Source organism: Dasypus novemcinctus, chromosome 25 (assembly GCF_030445035.2).
Source record: "Dasypus novemcinctus isolate mDasNov1 chromosome 25, mDasNov1.1.hap2, whole genome shotgun sequence".
Lineage (NCBI taxonomy): Eukaryota > Metazoa > Chordata > Mammalia > Cingulata > Dasypodidae > Dasypus > Dasypus novemcinctus.
Window position 1 is genome coordinate 22,624,774 of NC_080697.1, and position 20,800 is coordinate 22,645,573.

The window sequence follows — 20,800 nt, forward strand, 5'->3', positions numbered from 1 at the left end:
GTAGAGTTTAAAATAAATAAATAAACATATTATGTGAAATATGAAAAAAAAAAATAATGGCCTATATAGCCTTGCCAGTTGGGAATATTACACCTATGAGAAATGAAAGTCTATTTATTAAATGTATGCTAGTTGGAATTCTTATTGTTTGTGGTTGCAGTTCTGATTAGTATTCAAGCATTTTATATATAATCCATACTTTAATAATGAAACATATTGTGTACTTAAGTGATTTGATGAATTGTGATACATAAATGTACCTTGTTGAATGTATATGTAAATCTCTTGTTTTAAGTTTGAACAATCCTGGGACTGAATATATTGAGAAAAAATTTAATGAGTATTGTTCAAACCTACAAGTGAAAATATCATGCAAGAAGCTTTGTTAATCAGTGAAACATCATTTGCTTAGACTTTGCAAAAGCAAAAAGGGGGAAATGTTGTGGGAAACTGGCTTACCTGTTCCTTATTGTAAATGTTACACCTGTTCTATTGTAGCTGTTGCAGTTGTTCCCTATTATAGATGATGTTGCAATTCTAATAGCAAAGAGCTGCTTGGTAGTTTCCGATAAATATGAGGTAGAAACTAGGGTCCAGACCCTCAGTTCCAGGAGCTGTGAGTACCCTGGTCCCATCTTTGTCTCCTTTCTTGTATCTCTCTCTGTCTTTTATTTTGTAAAGTTCTGCATTGCCTTCTCTTTGAGCCAACATATCACTGAGCTGATCGCAGCAACTGGTGCCCAACATGGGGCTTAAAGGGAAAAAAGCTCACAGCTGTTGATCATGGGCTCTGAGAAGGTCCTGTGCGCACACACACTGTGTTTGCTGCATTTCACTGCCAAGAGCCTGTGGGATGGTGGTCTACAGAAGATGAGTTTGGGAGATACTGTCCTACCGAAATAGTTCAAGGTAGGGAAAATGACCCGGTAGGGAAAATGACCTTGATCTAAGAGCTTCAGATCGGATTGTCATATGTGGCTCCTCTTTTAGGTACTCCCACAACATGAACAATTTGGTCATTTACTCGTTAATTTAGGTTAATATACTGTGAAAATGAGCTTAGCCAAAAAATGGGAGTTCTGCCTGATGAAAATGTTTTACTTAAACAGTCAAAGTAATCAGGAGCCTTTGAGCTCAGTGTATTAATTTTGTCATTTTATTTACAAATGTAATAATTTTGGTGCCAAAACTTTTGCCGTTTCTTTGTTCAATGCTCAATTAACATCTAGAGACAACAGATTAAATTCCCCTGAAAACGAAATCATTTTGAAAACAAGTAATTAAATTTCTGTAAATACTTTAAACTGGCATCCTGGACTTTGGCATTTTAAATACCTTTAAAGGAGATACGATGTGCACAGATTATAAAAATGTTTTGCAAAGTACTTCTTAAACTCAATATAAAACATTTATAATATAGGCTTGAGTCATTTCATTATCATCTTTATACTTATTTTTATATCTTCCAAGGCTGAAGCAGAATAATCTTATTTTTTTAAAATTCTAAGGCATCATCAATTTTTTTTAAGGTACCTGAGATTGCACCTGGGACCTTGTACATGGGAAGCAGTCACTCAACCACTGAGCTACTGCTGCTCCTCAATCAGAGTCGGCTTTTTCATTTGTTTTTGTTTTTAGGGGGTAATAGGGATTGAAACCGAACTTCATACATGGGAAGCAAGCTCTCAACTACTTGAACTACATCCACTCCCGGCTCCATGAATTTTAAGGTGTACCATTAGAACATATATTTCTAGGAAAGCAAAAATGCTGCCAATTAAACTATGACATGTTTTCTTTTTATGTAGAGTTGTTTTTAATACTTATTAAAAGATCTGTATCATCCTTATTTAGACATGGATTTTAGAAGTCATATCACTCTTGTCTGTCAAAAAATAATGAAAATATAAGTGAAATATATTGATTAAGGAATTCCTAAAACTATTTTTCCATTCAGGCTCTGACTCTTCTAAATCACATTTTTTACTCAGAGTCACCATTATCTATATTTCTCCTCCAGTATTATCCTCTCTGCCACCAAGAACACTGGCCATGCAGCATTTCTTACAACAGTGCCCCATTGTTTTCTCTGGGGTTTTTCCAAGACACTGACATGCAATATGAAAGTTTTGACCTCAGTACTTTGCTTGGTGTGTGATGGGCAATCACTTTGCACATGTCTGTAATAAAGCATAACTCAACTTCATTTGCATATAGGTGTCTCCCTTTCCAAGGTCCCATGAAGCACTTGCATGTTGCTTTGCAAAAAATTCTGGAATTATTGTCATTCCACCACCAATAAGCATTTTTTTTCCCACTAATATCAAATATACGCCCCCTTGTTCTGTTCCCAAGCCTTTTGATGTAAATGATAACTTTTGTGTTCAATGTTGAATTATATCTTTTCTGGAGACATTTTAAATGGAAACTAAATAGAGCAATACCAACAATGCGTACAAGGCATTTGAAGGGAGGACAGGGTGAACACTGGGACCACGTTCTCCCATGGGCAGGCCACAGCACCCACTTCACTGCTGCCGCCTGGCTGACAGCAATCACAGGGTCCATCTCAGTTTCAGAAATATTAAAATATGGAAAAAGGTACCCTGTAGAATTGATAAGCTATGGTAGGATGTCACCTGAAATTTTGTTTGACTGACAATTGAGAATTCTAGGTTATGGATTTCGGTTGTTGGTTTGAGATTCAGGACGAGGCAGAAACTTAGGTCCAACTGAGCAGAGGTGACTCGAGTCAGTGTTGAGCAACGGGATGCTCCGGGTCCACATGGTGGTTCACTTGAGCCGCCTTGAGGTTTTGCCCTGACCTGGGTTTTACCATAACCTCTTACACGATTTCTACTCTAACCTACTGCACAAAGCTTAACTGCCTGGTTTAACCAAATGGGATTTGCGTTCATACCCAGAGTGTGACACTCTTCTACAAACTCTTTTAGGATTTGCACAAACGGCATTCTCTGGCTGGGTTTCGACCTTCTCAGGCATGTTGCTTGAACCAGTTTATATACAGCATTTTACTTTAACATATCTCCTTTTATTTATTTGTTCTCAGGATCATAATGAATTCATGGCTTTTCATTGAATTATTATGTTATTTTTTATGTCAAGTTGCCACATCTTGGCCAGTGGGAACCCCTTAAGCTGGCTCCTTTTAGCATTACCTAGACATTTTTTAAAGCTTTGTTGCCATCCAGAAATATCGAGATAGTCAGGCCCATCTTACTTTTCCTTGCCACCTGATATGGACCGATTACTCTACAAAATAATGCAGATTCCTCCTAGCAGAGAATAATATTAAAAATAAAAGTTGGAGGGTTAGAAGTACACATCAAATTATTTCATACAAAGGAGTATAGTTGACAGGTGATATCACTGCTAAATCATTTTAATAACTTATAGAAAAGATAATTTTTAAAAATTGAGTCTGATTTATCTTACTGATTTCATTCCTATTCCAAAACTGTGTGTTTTTTATTCTGCTTCTCTCTAGTATCCCTTTGATTTTGAGGTTCCAGGTGTTTACCTCTCTCATCTACATCTTACAAATTTTATATATTGTGCTATACATTCTCATGATCAACTGTGTGAACTATAACAGTGACTAAACTTTCTAAAACATAATTTTTTTAGATTTATTTATTTGTTTCTCTCCCTCCCCCCACCCCCACCCCCAGTTGTCTGCTCTCTGTGTCCATTCACTTTGTGTTCTTCTGTGACCACGTCTTTTCTTATCAGCGGCACCAGGAATTAGTGTTTCTTTTTGTTGCATCATCTTGCTGGGTCAGCTCTCTGTGTGTGTGGCACCATTCTCGGGCAGGCTGCAGTTTCTTTCGCACTGGGTGGCTCTTTTTATGGGGCGCACTCCTTGCACATGGGGCTCCCCTACGCGGGGAACACCCCTGCATGGCTCAGCACTCCTTGCACACATCAGCACTGTGCATGGGCCAGCTCCACATGGGTCAAGGAGGCCCAGGGTTTGAATCATGGACCTCCCATGTGGTAGGCAGACGCACTATCCATTGGGCGAAGTCTGCTTCCCTAAAACATAATTTGATGAGTATCTTCTTACATTCGATACTCTAGCTGTAAATATCTACTTCTTTTTTTTTTTTTAATAAAGAGTATTTATTTGGGGTAGGAGCTTACAGATACCAGGCCATAAGCATAAGTTACTTCCCTCACCAAAGTCTATTTTCACGTATTGGAGCAAGATGGCTGTGGACGTCTATGAGGGTTCAGGCTTCCTGGGTTCCTCTCTTCCAGGCTCTTCTTTCTCTCAGGGTTCAGGATTCCTCTTTTCCCAGGGCTTGCTTCTTCCTGGGCCCAGGGTTCCTCTCTTCCTGGGACTTGGTTCTCTTTCCTCTGTGAGCTTACTTCCTGGGGATCCAGCTTAAGGCTTCAGCATCAAACTCCAACATCAAAAACCCCCAACTCTGTCCTTTGCCATGTCTTTTATCTGTGAGTCCCCACCCACCAAAGGGTGTGCACTCAACGCCCTAATGACGTGGCCCAGTCAAAGCCCTCATCATAACTTAAACACACCCGAGTACAGACCAGATTATAAACATAATCTAATATCTATTTTTGGAATTCATAACCATATCAAACTGCTACATTCTACACTCTGAATTCCAAAAAGACATTACTATATTTGAAAAAAAAACCTTAAATCAGTAACAACGGAAGTATTAAATCAATTTAAAGAAATACAGTTTTTATTGGGGCAAAGTCCTGTCTGCTATAGTCCTCTGAAACTTAAAAAACAATTTTTCTGTTTCCAATACACAAATGGACAAAAAAAAGGATAAACATTTTCATTACAATAAGGAGAAATTGGGAGAAACCTGCAGGGCATCCTCCATTCGATTTCAGTCTGAGAGTCATTCTTAAGATAACGGTTTCTTCTCCTTTGGGCCTTGTGGGAACCTACCCTTTCCACAGCTTTGTCCAATGGCCATTTTCTTGGTTCCATCCTCATCAAGCATCTGGGTGTTGATCAAGCTCCAGTCCTCTTCCTCCAAGAGTATAGGGGTGATTGCCACACCTTACCCAATCTCCGGGTTAGAGTCTTAACCTCCCTAGTACAGTTATGTGAAGACAACATTCCACCTAACCTTTGGCATACCGGCTCAACCCTCTCAAAGCAACGAGTTGACCACATGGCATTCCCTAACCTTTGGCATACAGGCTCAACCCTCTCAGAGCAATGAGTTGACCACCTAGCCTTCCTTAGCCTTTGGGGGACAGCATCAGTCCATTAACGCTATAAATCATTCCATTTTTAATAATGGCAAACATAGTGTTAACAATGCCCATTAATTTTTAGAAAAGAGATACAGAATTTATACCAAGATTTAAACTAATACAAATACCTAGGCACAGCTTGGTATGCTACTTTTTAACTTTGAAAGGGTTTAAAACTCTATCTACAACATAAACTATAATCCATGCTGTGTAGCATTGCTCCAAAATGTACTCATCAAATGCAATGAATGTGCCACACTAATGAAAAAAGTTGTTGATGTGGGAGGAGTTGGCAGTGTGCAGAGTGGGGTATATGGGAACCTCTTATATTTTTTAATGTAATATTTTGTATGATTTTTTAAATAATAAAAAGAAAAAATAGATACTGAGAATAAATCTTTATATTCTAAAAAAAAACTATCTAAATTTAATTCCACATTAATTCCATCTTCTCAGTAGAAAATAGTTCTTCATTTTTATCCTAAACCTTTTCTTAGAATCAAAACTTTTATCAGAAGAAAAAAACAGTAATCTCAGCAGATCCTTTATAAAATGTCAGCCCCAACTCCAGTGTGTGGGGCTTTTGGCAGCCTGAACAGGCCTCTCTATTCCAGCCCTTAGAGTATATGCTTTCAATTTACCAGAAATTGGGCTTCTACCTCTCCCAGTGGCTTCCAAGATTTCTACTCACTCAACTCTTTTGTATCTTTCCTTCAGAAATATTGAAAACTCTTTACTGTTTTCTTTTTTTTATGATTAATATATTTATTAAAATATTTTACCTTCATTTCATGTTATTATGTCTTTTTTTATACTTTTTAATGATACTTAGATTACATAAATGTTACATAAAAAATATAGGAAATTCCCATGTGCCCTGTTCCCTACCCCTCCTACCCTTTCCCATATTAACAACATCCTTCATTAATGTGGTACATTTGTTACAATTGATGAACACATTTTGGAGCATTGCCACTAAGCATGGATTATAGTTTACACTGTAGTTTACACTCTTTCCCACTCAATTTTGTAAGTTATGACAATATATACAATGGCCTGTATCTGTCATGGCAATGTCATTCAGACCATTCCCAAGTCCCAAAAATGCCCTCATCATACACTTATTTTTCCCTCTCCCTCACCCCAGAATCTCCAGTGGCCACTGCTGCCACATCAATGACAAAAGTTTTTCCATTGCAAGAATCACAGTAAGTGTGTAGTAGAATAACAGTAAGTCTACTCTAGTACATCATTCATTCCCCAATCCTGAGGATTCTGGGATGATAATACCCTCTCCACCACCAATTGAGAGGGGGCTTATATCCCATGGGGCAGATAGATCGGACTATCTTGCTTGAAGTTGCAGACTCTCTCTGTTTCTTGGGATGGTAATTGTCAGTCAGTTGATGGATTGTTAGTTGTCCTGGGTGAGTCTAATGAACTGGAGGGTAGATGTTGCAAGTCTGTTGAGATTCAGGACCCAGCAGGCACATAGGCAGCCCAAAGATTTAAGTCTCTTAGACATACACCTCTCAACCCTAGTACTAAATATAGGTTCATATAGAAAGGGCAGAAGTGCTATGTGTAGGGAAAGCCACAACTGAGTCCAGCTCTGTCACCACTGAGGAGCATAAATTCCAAAGTAAGGTCCACTGGCAGGGTGCCAAACTCCTGAGCTATCTGCCCTGCCTATAATATTTGGATGTCTCTAGAGCCCACAGGAGCACTGCTATTTGAAGAAATATTTAATTTGTCAGTCAATGAGATTCTGCTGAGATGTGTATAAATGTAACCTGTGGAATGACCTCCCAACTCACTTCGAAATCTTTTAGTCATTTAAACTAATTTGTCTTTACCCTTTCCCCCTTTTGGTCAATGTCTTTTTCCAGTTGCATTGTTAATTGGTGCTTGGTAGTAATCCCTCAGTGCCAGGGAGGCTTATCCTCGGGAGTCACATACCATGTTGGGGGGAAAATAATGCATTTATATGCTGAATTTGGCTTAGAGAGAGACCACATTTGAGCAACAAGGAGGTTTTCAGGAGGTTACTCTTAGACATCCTATAATACTAGGCTAACTTTCATTTCAAAAGTAAAGATTCATCAGTACAGTCATCAGTATCAAAGGTCCATCAGTAATCCATCCTCCTTCACTAGTCACTGCCCCTGTACTTGGGGGATTCTTGCTGTCCTCTTAGAGAATCTGCCAGAGCTCCCCAGGATAGGAATTTGATATTCTTTCAGTTATTGTATTAATCTCTGCCTGCCATAACAACGCCCCATGAACACATAAACACATTCATAGGCCTTATATATATACCCAATGTGAATCTCCTCCCATGAATCCTCCATCACTGATACCCTGCACCAAAGATCCTCGCCTGCCACAGTTGTAACCCTTCTTCAAAAATGAAGCCAACAAAATAACCAAATTCAATTAATAAGAAAATGAAATAATAATAGTAGTTTAAAAAATAACATAAAATTTTTTAAATCTAAATTTTTTTGAATAACAAAAAATAATTTAAAAATCTAAAATTAAAAATTTTTGACATAGGGGAAGCAGACTTGGCCCAATGGATAGATAGGGCATCCACCTACTACATGGGAGGTCCGTGGTTCAAACCCTGGGCCTCCTTGACCCATGTGGAGCTGGCCCATGCGCAGTGCTGACACGTGCAAGGAGTGCGGTGCCACGCAGGGGTGTCCCCGTGTAGGGGAGCCCCACGCGCAAGGAGTACGCCCCGTAAGGAGAGCCGCCAAGTGCGAAAGAAAGTGCAGACTGCCCAGGAATGGCGTCACACACACGGAGAGCTGACACAAGATGATGCAACGAAAAGAAACACAAATTAATGGTGCCACTGATAAGAATAGAAGTGATCACAGAAGAACACGCAGCAAATGGACACAGAGCACAGACAACTGGAGGGGGATGGGGAGAGAAATAAATAAATCTTTTAAAAAAAGATTAAAAAATTTTTTGACATATGTCTATCACTGTAAGATCTGTTGTCTTAGTACAATGATATTTTTTTCCATTTATTCCCCAGTATCTTATTTTTTTCACTTTGTCTTCACAGAAGCTTTAAGTTACAGAAAAGTCATGTACAGAATATAGGGAATTCCCATATACCCATGATTCTCCCCCTTTTCCTCTTTCCCCTATTAATAACATTTTACATGTAGATGGTACATTTGCTACACAACTGATGTACAAATATTGAAACATTGCTATTAAACATGGTCAATGATTTACATTATGGTTTACATTTTAGACCATACACTTAGAAATTTTGATGAAATTTAACATGTCCTGTATCCGTCCTTGCAAGATCATATAGAACAATTCCATTGCCCCAAAAATGCCCCATGTTCCATCTATTCTATTCTCCCCTCCCCCTCCTCTCCAGACTCATGGCAACTACCAAGCTTCGCTCCTTGAAGAACAAAATTTATAATTACTTGCAACAACATTGAGTGCTTGACATACTGGCCTGTCCTCTCCTATTAGACACTGCCTATGCTCTTGAGAGACTCCCATCCCTCTATTTGAGAACATAGCAGGACTCCCCACGATGGGAGTCCAACACCTTCCCGCTCATTATGTGGGTTTCCACCCACTGATACAACACACTATGACAAGATGAAAACTCACAAACTCCCTGGAAGCTTGCCCCAGGTGCACCCTGTCCCGAATGACCCCCATATCCAACACCCTAAACCAGTAACCCTCCCCTGCCGTATTTGCCAAAAGAACATTCCCAACATTGCAGTTTCGACCACAAACCTGCAAATCCCCAGAATTCACCTGCTCCCTTACCCAACCCTCCCCCCAGTTCCATGGATAGTCTAACCAACCCTCTCCACTCTACCCTCTTCACAGACCATCACTGCCCAACCCAATAGCATCACTGCACTACTGTCATACCCATCCACTGCACAACTGCACCTTCCCACCTTATCATAGATTTTGCCCATTTGGGTGTTAGATCACAACTTTCTGCTCCCTTTCTGTCTCCTGTAAACCTGTCTTCCGTACTCTAGCTCTGTGAGTCTGCTCAGTTTGCTTGATTCATATCAATGAGGTCACATAATATTTGTCCTTCAGTGCCTGGTTTGCTTCACTCAACATGAGGTCTACAAGATTCATCCATTTTATCCCATGTGTTAAAATTTCATTCCGGGAAACAGACTTGGCCCAGTGGTTAGGGTGTCCGTCTATCACATGGGAGGCCCGCGGTTCAAACCCCGGGCCTCCTTGACCCATGTGGAGCTGGCCCATGCGCAGTGCTGATGCACGCAAGGAGTGCCGCGCCACGCAGGGGTGTCCCCCGCGTAGGGGAGCCCCACGCGCAAGGAGTGCACCCGTAAGGAGAGCCGCCCAGCGTGAAAGAAAGTGCAGCCTGCCCAGGAATGGCGCCGCCCACACTTCCCGTGCCGCTGACGACAACAGAAGCAGACAAAGAAACAAGACGCGGCAAATAGACACAGAGAACAGACAACCAGGGGGTGGGGGAATTAAATAAATAAATAAATCTTTAAAAAAAAAACAAACAACTTCATTCCTTCTTTCCCTCTAAGATGTGGAACAAGACAAGGATGCCCATTGTCACCACTCTTATTTAACATTTTATTAGAAGTACCTGCTCAAGCACTTAGGCAAGGAAAAGATATAAAAGGCATCCAAATTGGAAAGGAAGAAGTAAAAACTTCACCATTTGCAGATTACATTATCCTATGCCTCAAAAGCCCTGAGAAATCTACAACAAAACTTCTAGAGCTTATAAATGAGTTCAGTAAAGTGGCAGGTTATAAGATTAATGTGCAAAAATATGTAGCATTTCTGTACACCAATAACGAGCAATCTGAGGAGGAAATCAAGAAAAAAAATCCCATTTACAATAGCAACTACAAGAATCAAATACCTAGGAATAAATTTAAAGATGTAAATGACTAATACACAGAAAACTACAAAACACTGTAAAAGAAAATCAAAGAACACCTAAATAAATGGGAAAATATTCCTTGTTCAGGGATAGGAAGACTAAACATTATTAAGATGTCTATCCTACTGTAGCAGTTTGATAGCATTTATGAATTTCAAAAATAGAAATTGGATTATGTTTGTAAACTTATCTATTCCTCTAACTATATTAGATTCGATTGGATTCAAAGGTTTCACTTTTACTTGATTAAATAATGATTAAGGCTTTGATTGGCCATGACAGAATGTTAGTCCCCACCCCCTTGGTGGGCAGAGAAAACAACATTGCAGAAGAGGAAGTTAGAGTTTTTTTATGTTGCAGCCTCAGGAAGATAACACACAGAGAAATAGATGCATGAGGAAAGAGAGAAGACTCCTTAAGAGACGGAAGAGGACCTGGGAAAAGAGACCAGCCGTTTGTCTAATATCTACAGCTGTCCTTATGGAGAGACCAGAGCAGCTGAGTCCAGTGAGAAACAAATCCTGGAGAGAGATGAGACTTATCCCATGTACAGCTGAGACTGGAAGAAGCTGGGACCATGGAGCTTTAGAGAAAGAGGAAGCCTGAAACCTTGCAGATGTCGGCAGCCATCTTCCTCCAACACATAGCAACAGATTTTAGTAAGGGAAGTAACTTATACTATGTGGTCTGGTAACTGTAAGCTTCTACCCCAAATAAATATCCTTTATAAAAGCCAACAGATTTCTGATATTTTACATCAGCACCCCTTTGACTGACTGACTAAGACACCTACCCAAGCTGATTTACAGATTTAATGCAATCTCAATAAAAATTACCACAGCATTTTTTAGTGACTTGGAAAAGTTAACTATGAAGTTTGTTTGAAAGGACAAGGGGCCCCAAATAGCCAAAGACATACTGAAAAAGAAAAATAAGCTCAGAGGAATCACACTACCTGAATTTAAAACATACTACAAAGCTACAGTGGTCAAAACTGCATGGTGTTGGCACAAGGATAGACATACTGACCAATGGAACTGAATTGAGAATTCTGATATAGATCCTCACATATATAGTCAACTGATACTGGGCAAGGACACCAAGCCCACCTAACTGGGAGAGAATGGCCTCTTCAACAAATGATGCTTGGAGAACTGGATATCCATATCCAAAAGATTGAGAGAGGAACACAATCTCACATCTTATAAAAAAATTAACCCAAGATGGATCAAATATCTAAATATAAGAGCCAATACCATAAAGATCTTGGAAGATAATGTAGGGAAGCATTTACAAGATCTTGTATTAGGAAAGGGTTTCATGATCTTCACTGTTTTCTACCCCTTCCAAATACATGTGTGTGCATGTACACATGTATAGATAGACACGCATGTTCAATATTGTTTTTCTCTTTTCTGTTAAGTAAGAAGAATGAAAGATTATGGAACAATATTTATGTATAATTCTAATTGACTCCTGTGTGATGATGTTTTTCTAATCATAAAAGATTTTCTCACATGATTCTTTTTCTTTTTTTCACCTGTCACTAGTATATTTTATTTTATTTATTTATTTAGTTTTGGGTCTCCTGAATTTTTTAAAATCTTTTTTTAAAAGATAATTAAATCACACAAAATGTTACAATAAAAAATACAAGGGGTTCCCATATTGCCCTGCTCCCCATAGCCCCTACTCCTCCCACATCGACAACTTCTTTCATTAGTGTCCCACATGATTCTTAATTGCTTGAAATTCAAAACCATGATTTGCTTAGACATGACCCGGCATTAAAATGCATAGAATTACTCGTTAGCAGTTGTACTTTTATATGGCCTTTGCCCAATGTCGTGTAGTGCTGGTAAATGTTTAACAAAGCACTCTTTGTTAAAAAAAACAAATAAGAAAAAATGAAAACCTTATTTGTATCATTTTCCTAACCTTTTTGTGTAAATATTCCACCTAATGCCAATTTCAAGCTACCAAAGTGGCATTACTGAAGTTAGGAAGAGGTGTGCACAATCAACTTTCAGCAACTGGTACAAGGGAGCTCCAGCACATCACTGCCTTTGCCAAAGATGGGCTTCTTTTTCCATAAAGGATCATGGTGCTTTGTAACCTCTGAATATTGTGTGGGAGGAGTGGGGTGAGGGGGTGGGGGGTATATGGGGACCTAATATATATATATATATTTTAAAGAATTATTTATTTATTTAATTTCCCTCCCTCCCCTGGTTGTCTGTTCTTGGTGTCTATTTGCTGCGTCTTGTTTCTTTGTCCGCTTCTGTTGTCGTGGGCGGTGCCATTCCCGGGCAGGCTGCACTTTCTTTCACGCTGGGCGGCTTTCCTCACGGGCGCACTCCTTGCACGTGGGGCTCCCCCCACGCGGGGGACACCCTTGCGTGGCACGGCACTCCTTGCGTGCATCAGCACTGCACATGGCCAGCTCCACACGGGTCAAGGAGGCCCGGGGTTTGAACCGCGGACCTCCCATATGGTAGACGGATGCCCTAACCACTGGGCCAAAGTCTGTTTCCCTAATATTTTTTTAATGTAACATTTTTTTTTAAATAAAGAGGGGGAAAAAATACACATTGGAACTATTTTCTATATGTGTTCCTTCTAGAATTGATATTTTTAGCTCCAGAGAGAATAGTTTCTGCACAGGGGTTTCCTCACCACTTTGACCTTGTTAGTAGGACAGATGGAACCATCTGACATGCAAAATGTTATCAATTCCTTATGGGACTCTTGCAGAACTGAAAGTGAATAAACTGAAATTTGCTGGAGGCTCAACTTGTGAGGCCTGTTCACTGTTTCCTTTGCCATGGTTGAGTTATTCTGTTCCCTGAGTGTCTCTCTCTCTCTTCTTTCTCAGAGAAAACTGCCAGCTGACTCCAAGCTTGTGGAAGCTATGGATCTAGTGTACACAGTCAGTGCTCAGGAGTGTTGGTTGTAGCCTCTCTTCACCGAGGAGGAACCTGGTAATTTATGTTTTTCATCTCAATTGCTAAAAGTCTCGAGATTAAGCTTGGAGCTCCAGATTTCTCTTTTTAGAATGTTTTGTGGCATACTTCCAGCTTGTCACAGTTTCTATACCTATTAACAAAGAAAATGTTTTTCTCTCCATAGTTTTGTAGTGCCTGAAACCACAATTCCTCTGTCCTCCAAATCTTACTTTGGGTTATTTAAAGTCAAGTAGCCAGGCTTTGTATTCGGTATGAGATACCTCACTCACCCAGCTCAGGCTTTCAGAAATATTTATTGCGTGCCTATTGTGTGCTTTACTCTGTGATGGAGATAAAGTAGATGTGGTCCTTTTCTTCATAAAACTAGGTGAGGTGTTTAAACCTAACCCATGTGCAAAGTTTAAAGAAAAAATATGGCTTACTTAGATGGTGCTGAGTCTGAGGACAAGGGAATTTCAAAGAACCTAGGGATCTGAGTGGACTGAAGGACTGAGTGAAACCTGGGTGAGCAGGCAGGATCTGCACTTCCCTCTGTATACATTTCACTAGACGAGTACATGTGTGAAAGGAGGTTAAGGAACGGTAGATGTGAAATTTCCCAGAAATGCGGGACCTGTTTGAGCAAGTGTGTAAAAGGAGAAATTACTATTGCATATTGTTAGAGTTTCCCCCTTACAAGGTTTTCAAGGCGCCATAAGCCTGTGGCTCCATTCCAACCTACTGAGCAAGCTGCCTACATGGGGAGGACAGTATATTTCCCCCCAAGAATGAGCTGTATCATGGTGGGAATGGAGCACATTAGGACCCTCATTTCTTCTGGGCAGGCCATCAAGCCTTCCTGCTTTCCAAGAATACCCTACTTCCTAGCCTGCTACCTCTAAGCCATATATGAGAAGAATTCACTTTTACAACCCCTTATTGATCCAAGACTGTACTTTAGACCCTAACCCCCTTCCCAAGTAATAACGTTTCCTTGCCTATTGATGTACTGTGTAAATTAACATCTGTACATTCCACAAGCAGGCTGAAGTCTCTCTTCAGACCCCCCACCACACTGGTAGGAGGCTGGAGACTATTCTTCAGATCCCCTCTGTTCGGAGAGCTTCCCAATAAATTTCCTTCCTGCAATCCTAGGTCTCTGTGTCCCAGTGAGAACCATGTTTGTCTAACACCTATGCAAGGAATAATATAACAAAAGTCATTTACAGGATTAAGCAGGGAAGATGTAGAATGGCATATTATTTTCTACCTAACGAAGGAGTAGGACTAAGGTAAATTTTTAATCTAAAGGCCCATTTTTCAGAGCTTCTTGTTCTCTTTTTTTACAGTAAGCATTAATTATTTTGATGTTACATGTTACATGATACAGAGAGAAAGCTGTAGGATAATCAAATAGCTGAGACTCTGGATATGTGTGCATTTTTGTCAGACTGCTAAGCTGTCTCACAGTTTCAGAGGCCAGAAATCCAAAATCAAGGCCTCAGTGAGGTTTGTGCTCTGGTGCTGGCTACTAGCAGTACCTAGGGTTCCTTGACTTATACCTCTGCTTCCCATCACATAGCAAATAACTCTTCTTTCTGGCTTTTGAGATTTCTGGGTTCTCTTTGTATGACTTCCAACAATCTGGATTAAGGCCCACGCTGGGTTAGTTCACCATACCTTTTTTAAACATGGTGTCTTCAAAAAGTCACATCTGAGATGGATTCACACCCACAGGGATGCAGATTAAGATTAAGAATTTGTGCTTTTTGGGGTTCATAATCCAGCCTACCACAGTAGGTATCAGTCCAAAAATAAGTGCCAAGTTTATCAATCACCTGCATGTTTCTATGAGGGTTGGCCTTTTATAGTTAGATAAAGATAATATTCAGTGCTATTGATATGTCATTTATTGTTGTTGACCCAAGACATAGAACAGAGGTCCTTCAGAAAGGCTGGTTGAGTTGGCACCCAGCCCATATAGGACCTTAACTGTAGTTAATTCAGGCTGTTATCCTGCTTTAGACTTTTGTAAATTCTATTTATTCCTATATTCTGGCCATTTTATATTGTTTGTATTATCTGTGAATTCCAAAAATCCCCAAATTAAGAGAATATATCAGAAAAATGCTCTTGGACAAAAAGAAGCAGGTGGTGACCAATTATGTCACCTTTGGCCTATTGTTCCTCCAGACAGTTTCAACACCATTGAAAATTTGCCAGTGTAGACGATATCTGTGTTATGTATTCTCTCCCTTCTTGTCTGGAGGTACTCCCTTTACTAGTTAGAAAATTGACTCATGATACTTTTTCTTTTCCTGGAAAAGAAGATACTAAGCTGAGATGGTCTAAAGAAGACAACTAAGATAATTAGAGGGTAAAAAAAATGGTAGCATCTAAGTAAAAGAGGAAGGAATAATATTATACCTGGTGAAGATGGGATGAAAGGAAACTGTAAGACTAGCCCATGGATATGTTCGATCTCTCCTGAGACTTGAACAAAATGGAATATGTTTAAATGATGGCAGAAGTGATTTCATTTGCTTCCAGTAGAATACAGGTAATTCTTGGTTATCTCAGAGAGTCTTGTTCATATATACAATCCAAAAAAGTTTCACCTGTCTGTGAATTTACTTGGTGCCCTGGTGCTGTCAGGTACTCAGACTCAGAACAATGTATAAAATAACAAGAGAGGAAGGAAATGAGGAGGGAATTTCAGAAAAGAGTTTAGGTGTTTATCTTTACTGTGTAGAATCCAGACCATCTGAATGACCAGTTAAAAATACTTTTCTCATAGTAATGGGGAAATTTATTATTTGATGGGAATTTTTCCCCCCAAATTAAGAGGGACAAGCTGCTAAAGATCTCTTAGAGGCTTGGGAGAGTTATGGAGAAAACCTGTTGCTGTTACCAATCACCAACCACACCACTTCCTTGCTTTCCCCCATTGGATTTGTGTAGTCAAGTTGGCTGACTTCTTGTTAGGCTGGAACAGGGAAGTGGCAGAGACAGTAAACCAGTAGGGCTCTGTGAGATTTCCAGGGACTGGTCCTCAGAACAAGGGAAAATGAGCCTGGGATCACCCTGAGGGTAGCAAGAAGAGGCAGATAATCAACCCTGACTTCAAAGTGAAGCAATGCCAAGTAGTTTTAGTCAAATGTCCACATTTTTAAAATTCCAGAAATGACTTAAAAAGAAAAATGAACTGTTTTTCATCATATTCCTTATATTCCATTTTCTTATTTTGGTTGGTTTTGTGGGGGAATAAAAAACACTCTTTTAACATGAGATTTTCTTTTTAGACTTTTGTCTTCTGAAATGCTGGGGAAGGGTTTGACCTTCTAATTTCCTGAAAAAGTTCTCCTTCAGAATGAGATTTGCCTCTGCCCAGCAAAAGATTGCTTTTGGATGTGCTGATGGAAAACCAGTGATGTGATGCTGTGTGTGGTTGGTTTATGTTTATAAACACAAGGATAAAGCATTCTGCAATCAAACCCAGAAGTGCCTGCCCATATACTAATTTGGAGGTGCAGCCTGTGGCCAGGGGTCAGCCCCATCCTTGCAGCCAGTCCCCAGACAGAGAATGTAGAGAGGAGGGAGGAAGGTGCTGATGGCACTTCTATGACAGCCATCTAAAGAGGATCGCCAACAAATTCCCTCCATATTCCTTGGCGTCAGATTTTGGTCTTGGTCTTTGTTCTTTGGTGGAAAGTTGGATGACCAGAATTTTGTCAGTTACTTGGAATTCTGAAAAATCAAACCTGAAAATATGTGTGACTGATCATTTTTAAAAAGATTGTGACAAATAAAAATTTAGAGTTTAGGTAGTCTGTAATTTTAAATGAACAGAGTTATAGTAATTAATTTTAAGAATCAGTAGGAAGTTGATTAAGACACCCTGCTGTTGCTTTATTCATAACAAATGCCAGACCTTTCCTTTATTGTCATTCTTTTGTTCATTCAACAGGGTTTTATTGAAAGTGAGACAATTGAGGATCTTGCCCCCACATTTCCTCTTTATGACGTCTTCCTTATTTCAATTAGATGACCAGTAATACCACAGATTCAAAAGAATCTAAAGGGTACTCTGGGGAAAAAAGTATGATTTATATAATACTTAATATTGAAAACTATGAAAATTCCCAGGGTACTCCTTAAGCTAAATAGTCCCCATAATTCTAAAACTCATAAACTTCACTCAATATAAAGTATTCATTTTATGTAACATTTATGTAATCTAAGTATCTTTAAAAAATCAAAAATAAATTTTTAAAAAACCTTAAAAAAATCACAAAGTTTTAGAGCTTGAGATTGTTTTCAAGATCATTTAGCCTAACTCACTTATTTTGAAAATAATGCAATTGAGGTCCTGAGATGTTAGGTCATCTGTATAAGGTCACATATCTATTTTGGTACTATTTCTGTCATAAACTTTGGAATAGAATTTAAAAGCCTACATTATCTAGCAGTGTTTCTGTGCCACTCATTCACTCAACAAATGTTTATCAATTGCCCTCTTTGTTCCATGCCTTGGAATAATAAACATGAATAACTCAGTCTGTTCCTTCAGTGAGTTCATAGTCCAGTCAAAGAGATATATGTAATCAAATAAACATAATGGTGTGACACATGTTGTAATATAGGAATGTACAAAATATTATGGGAACACAGGAAAGGGAGTCCCAACTCTGCCTGGGAGAGTCGGAGAAATCATCACATGGGAAATGTCTTAAAGAATGAAAAGGTAGGAACAGCATGTGCAAAGACGTGGGGTCATGAAAGGGATGGCATGTTTGGGAAATGGCCACAAGTTCAAGGGCAGCCACCGCGAGGCTGTGTCAGGTCAATGGACCTGGAGAAGTTGTTTGTGCCTTAACTATGAAGGGCCTTAAATGTTAAGATAATTAGTGTGGTCCCTCCAGGGGAACACTAGGAGTTTGCAGTTTGGAACTGGAGGTCAACACTGCCTCTGGTGGTCACTCCCCTGTATTATTTGAACACATATTTCTCAGTCTGACTAGACTATGTTCTCCTACAGCAGAACTGTGTCTTTATTTTTGTTAAATAAAAAAGTTTCCTATTGAAAGTGTGGTCCAGGGCCCAGAAGTTTGATTTCATGTTGGGGGTTGTCAGAAATGTAGAATCTCAGGCCCTCGGATTGTAATAAGATCTCTAGATAATTCTTAGAAACATTAAAGTTTGAGAAACATTATCCTAAAAAACTGCTTTGCAGAAAGTTGAAGCTCTTTAAACATTTTTTGAATCAGATGTCATTGGAAATACCTGTTTGAATGGAGATTGGATTTTCCATTTGGATACTTACTTCCCCAAATAGCCTGATCGATTATACATGTAAAATAAGCTGCAGGAGGCATGTGTTTGTACTCATTTCCAATCCTTCAGTGCCTAAGGAGGTCTGTGCAATTAGAGATGCCAGAATTGGACAATAAGGTGGTCCACTCTGTGTGTTATCTCAAGCTAAATCTTGTATTGGTGACAAATTTGAAGCAAAGTTTGGGGAGGAGGAGCCTTTAGGGAGAGGCTGGCCTGATGCTCCTTATGTTCCTTACCTCTAAAATGAATACTTGTATATGAGTAACCTGTGGAGGTTTGTGGAAGACAAGATCCAGCTGCTGGAGAAGACTATTAACCAGTGCTTTGCCCACACTGAGCAGCCTCTGCAGGAAGGGGTCAGAAATGCAAGGACTTCCTACCAAGAGATGCTTGGTGGTGAGTGACCTTTTTCAGGAAAACCAATATGCAATAAGGTCTGCCTGGACCCACGCTCTTTTAGCACTCTCCTATTTAGCTTCTGAAAGAATAAGGAGGGAGAAGAGAATAGGAGTGAGGATTGCACATAGAAAAGTATACATAAGGAATTTTTCAACTGTGTATTACAGGTGCCAGGGAAAGAGTATGTAGTTCAGCAGAAACAGAGTTGGAATTTAGAATCTAAGAATCTTGGTTTGAGTCTCAACTGTACCAAGCATCAGTCGTGTAGCACTGAGCAAGGCCCTAAACCAACTTGAACCTGTCAATTTTATTTTTTGTAAAATGACGGTGCTAAAGACTTCCTCTACCTATCCTGTAAATTGATATAAGGATCAATCAAATTGCATCATGTGAAATCAGCTTGAAACCACTCACTTAAAATACATTTTAAAATTAGTTGTATGGAGTTAGTGAGGAATGAAAATGTAAGCTCAAGATAGAATTTTTCTAAGACTAAGGAATAAAAGAAAGTTCCTATATAATTATTGTGACTCTAGCAATGGAAGAAATTGTATCAGTGATGTGGAGACAGTGGCCACGGGAGTTGCTGAGGCCATGGAGAGGAAAGAAGAGGTGTGAAATGGGGGCATTTTCAGAACTTGGAGTTGTCTTTGCAGGGACAGATGCAGGATATTATATATCCTGCCATAACGCACTGAATGGACTGGGGGAGAGTATAAACTACGATGTAAACTATAATCCATGCAGTGCAGCAGTGCTCCAAAATGTATTCATGAAATGCAATGAATGTGCCACACTGATGAAAGAGTTGTTGATGTGGGAGGAGTGGGAGGGAGTGGAGAGTGGGTATATTTTTTAATGTAGTATTTTGTGTAATCTATGCATCTTTTTTAAGAAAGAAAAAAAAAAGATCTGTAAAGACTAAGGGGAGATGGACAACACTGGTAAATGTGGAAAGGGCAATGCAGAGGTCTGTTGCTGTGGGAGTAGTACATAGATAGTTATGTTGTAATTATTTTTAGACTTGGAAATTTGGAAGTTGGAAGGTTAGTAATAAAAAAATATGTGAAAATCTTGTATGTAATGGAGTTCTTCAAATTCACTTGCTCAGGAGCATGCCAGCCTCCCTGTGTGCTGAAGCCAAGCAGCTCTTTGGAAAAACCCACATGAAGAGTTGCTGAGGCCTCCCACCAATGGCCAGCATCAACTTGCTAGCCAGGCAGTGAGCCACCTTGGAAGCAGTTCCTCCAGTCCCATTCAGATGACCCAAGCTCCAGCTGACAGTTGGCTGAACCTCAGGAGAAATCCTTAGCCAGAACTAGCTAATCAAGCCACATCCTACTTTGGGCCCCACAGAGACTATGAGGGATTATAAATGTATACTCTTTGTTGTTTTATGCCAAGAAGTTGGGATAATTTGTTTTGTAGCAATAGATAATTAAGTGGTCCTGGAGAGATCTGTTTCTTAATTAGTGAGAGAAGGCTGATAAGGTGAAGGCACGAAGTAGAGACCATTCCTTTGTGACAATTTGTTTTGGAAAGGAAGAAGAAATATCAGCCATCTTCCGGTTTTCACATGGACTTTGTCTCATCAATTGTCCCTTCTTGTATCAGCCTTTTATTGACTTCTTTTTCTGTGACTAAAAATACGTTCATGGTATTCCTACCTTACAAACAATTTTCCTTTGTGGTCAGAAATTTGGGCAAACATTTATGTATTTACATCATATCATTACTTATAGGAGAATAGCCTAAATATCAAATAATAAGAGAATGGGGGGAAGCAGATTTGGCTTAATGGATAGAGCATCCGCCTACCACATGGGAGGTCCAAGGTTCAAAACCAGGGCCTCCTGACCCTTGCGGTGAAGCTGGCCCACGCATAGTGCTGATGCGCGCAAGGAGTGCCGTGCCA

At 39.6% G+C, this 20,800-nt stretch overlaps 1 protein-coding gene across 1 annotated transcript in view; it reads left to right on the forward strand.

The window, feature by feature from the left end:
* NUGGC (nuclear GTPase, germinal center associated) overlaps positions 1-20,800 on the forward strand; it is a 72,017-nt gene that overhangs the window by 40,607 nt on the left and 10,610 nt on the right. Inside the window, 4 exon segments of the mRNA XM_071211867.1 lie at positions 13,083-13,188; positions 15,248-15,340; positions 15,343-15,373; positions 18,728-18,882. Of these exon segments, the coding sequence (XP_071067968.1) occupies positions 13,083-13,188; positions 15,248-15,340; positions 15,343-15,373; positions 18,728-18,882 (385 nt within the window).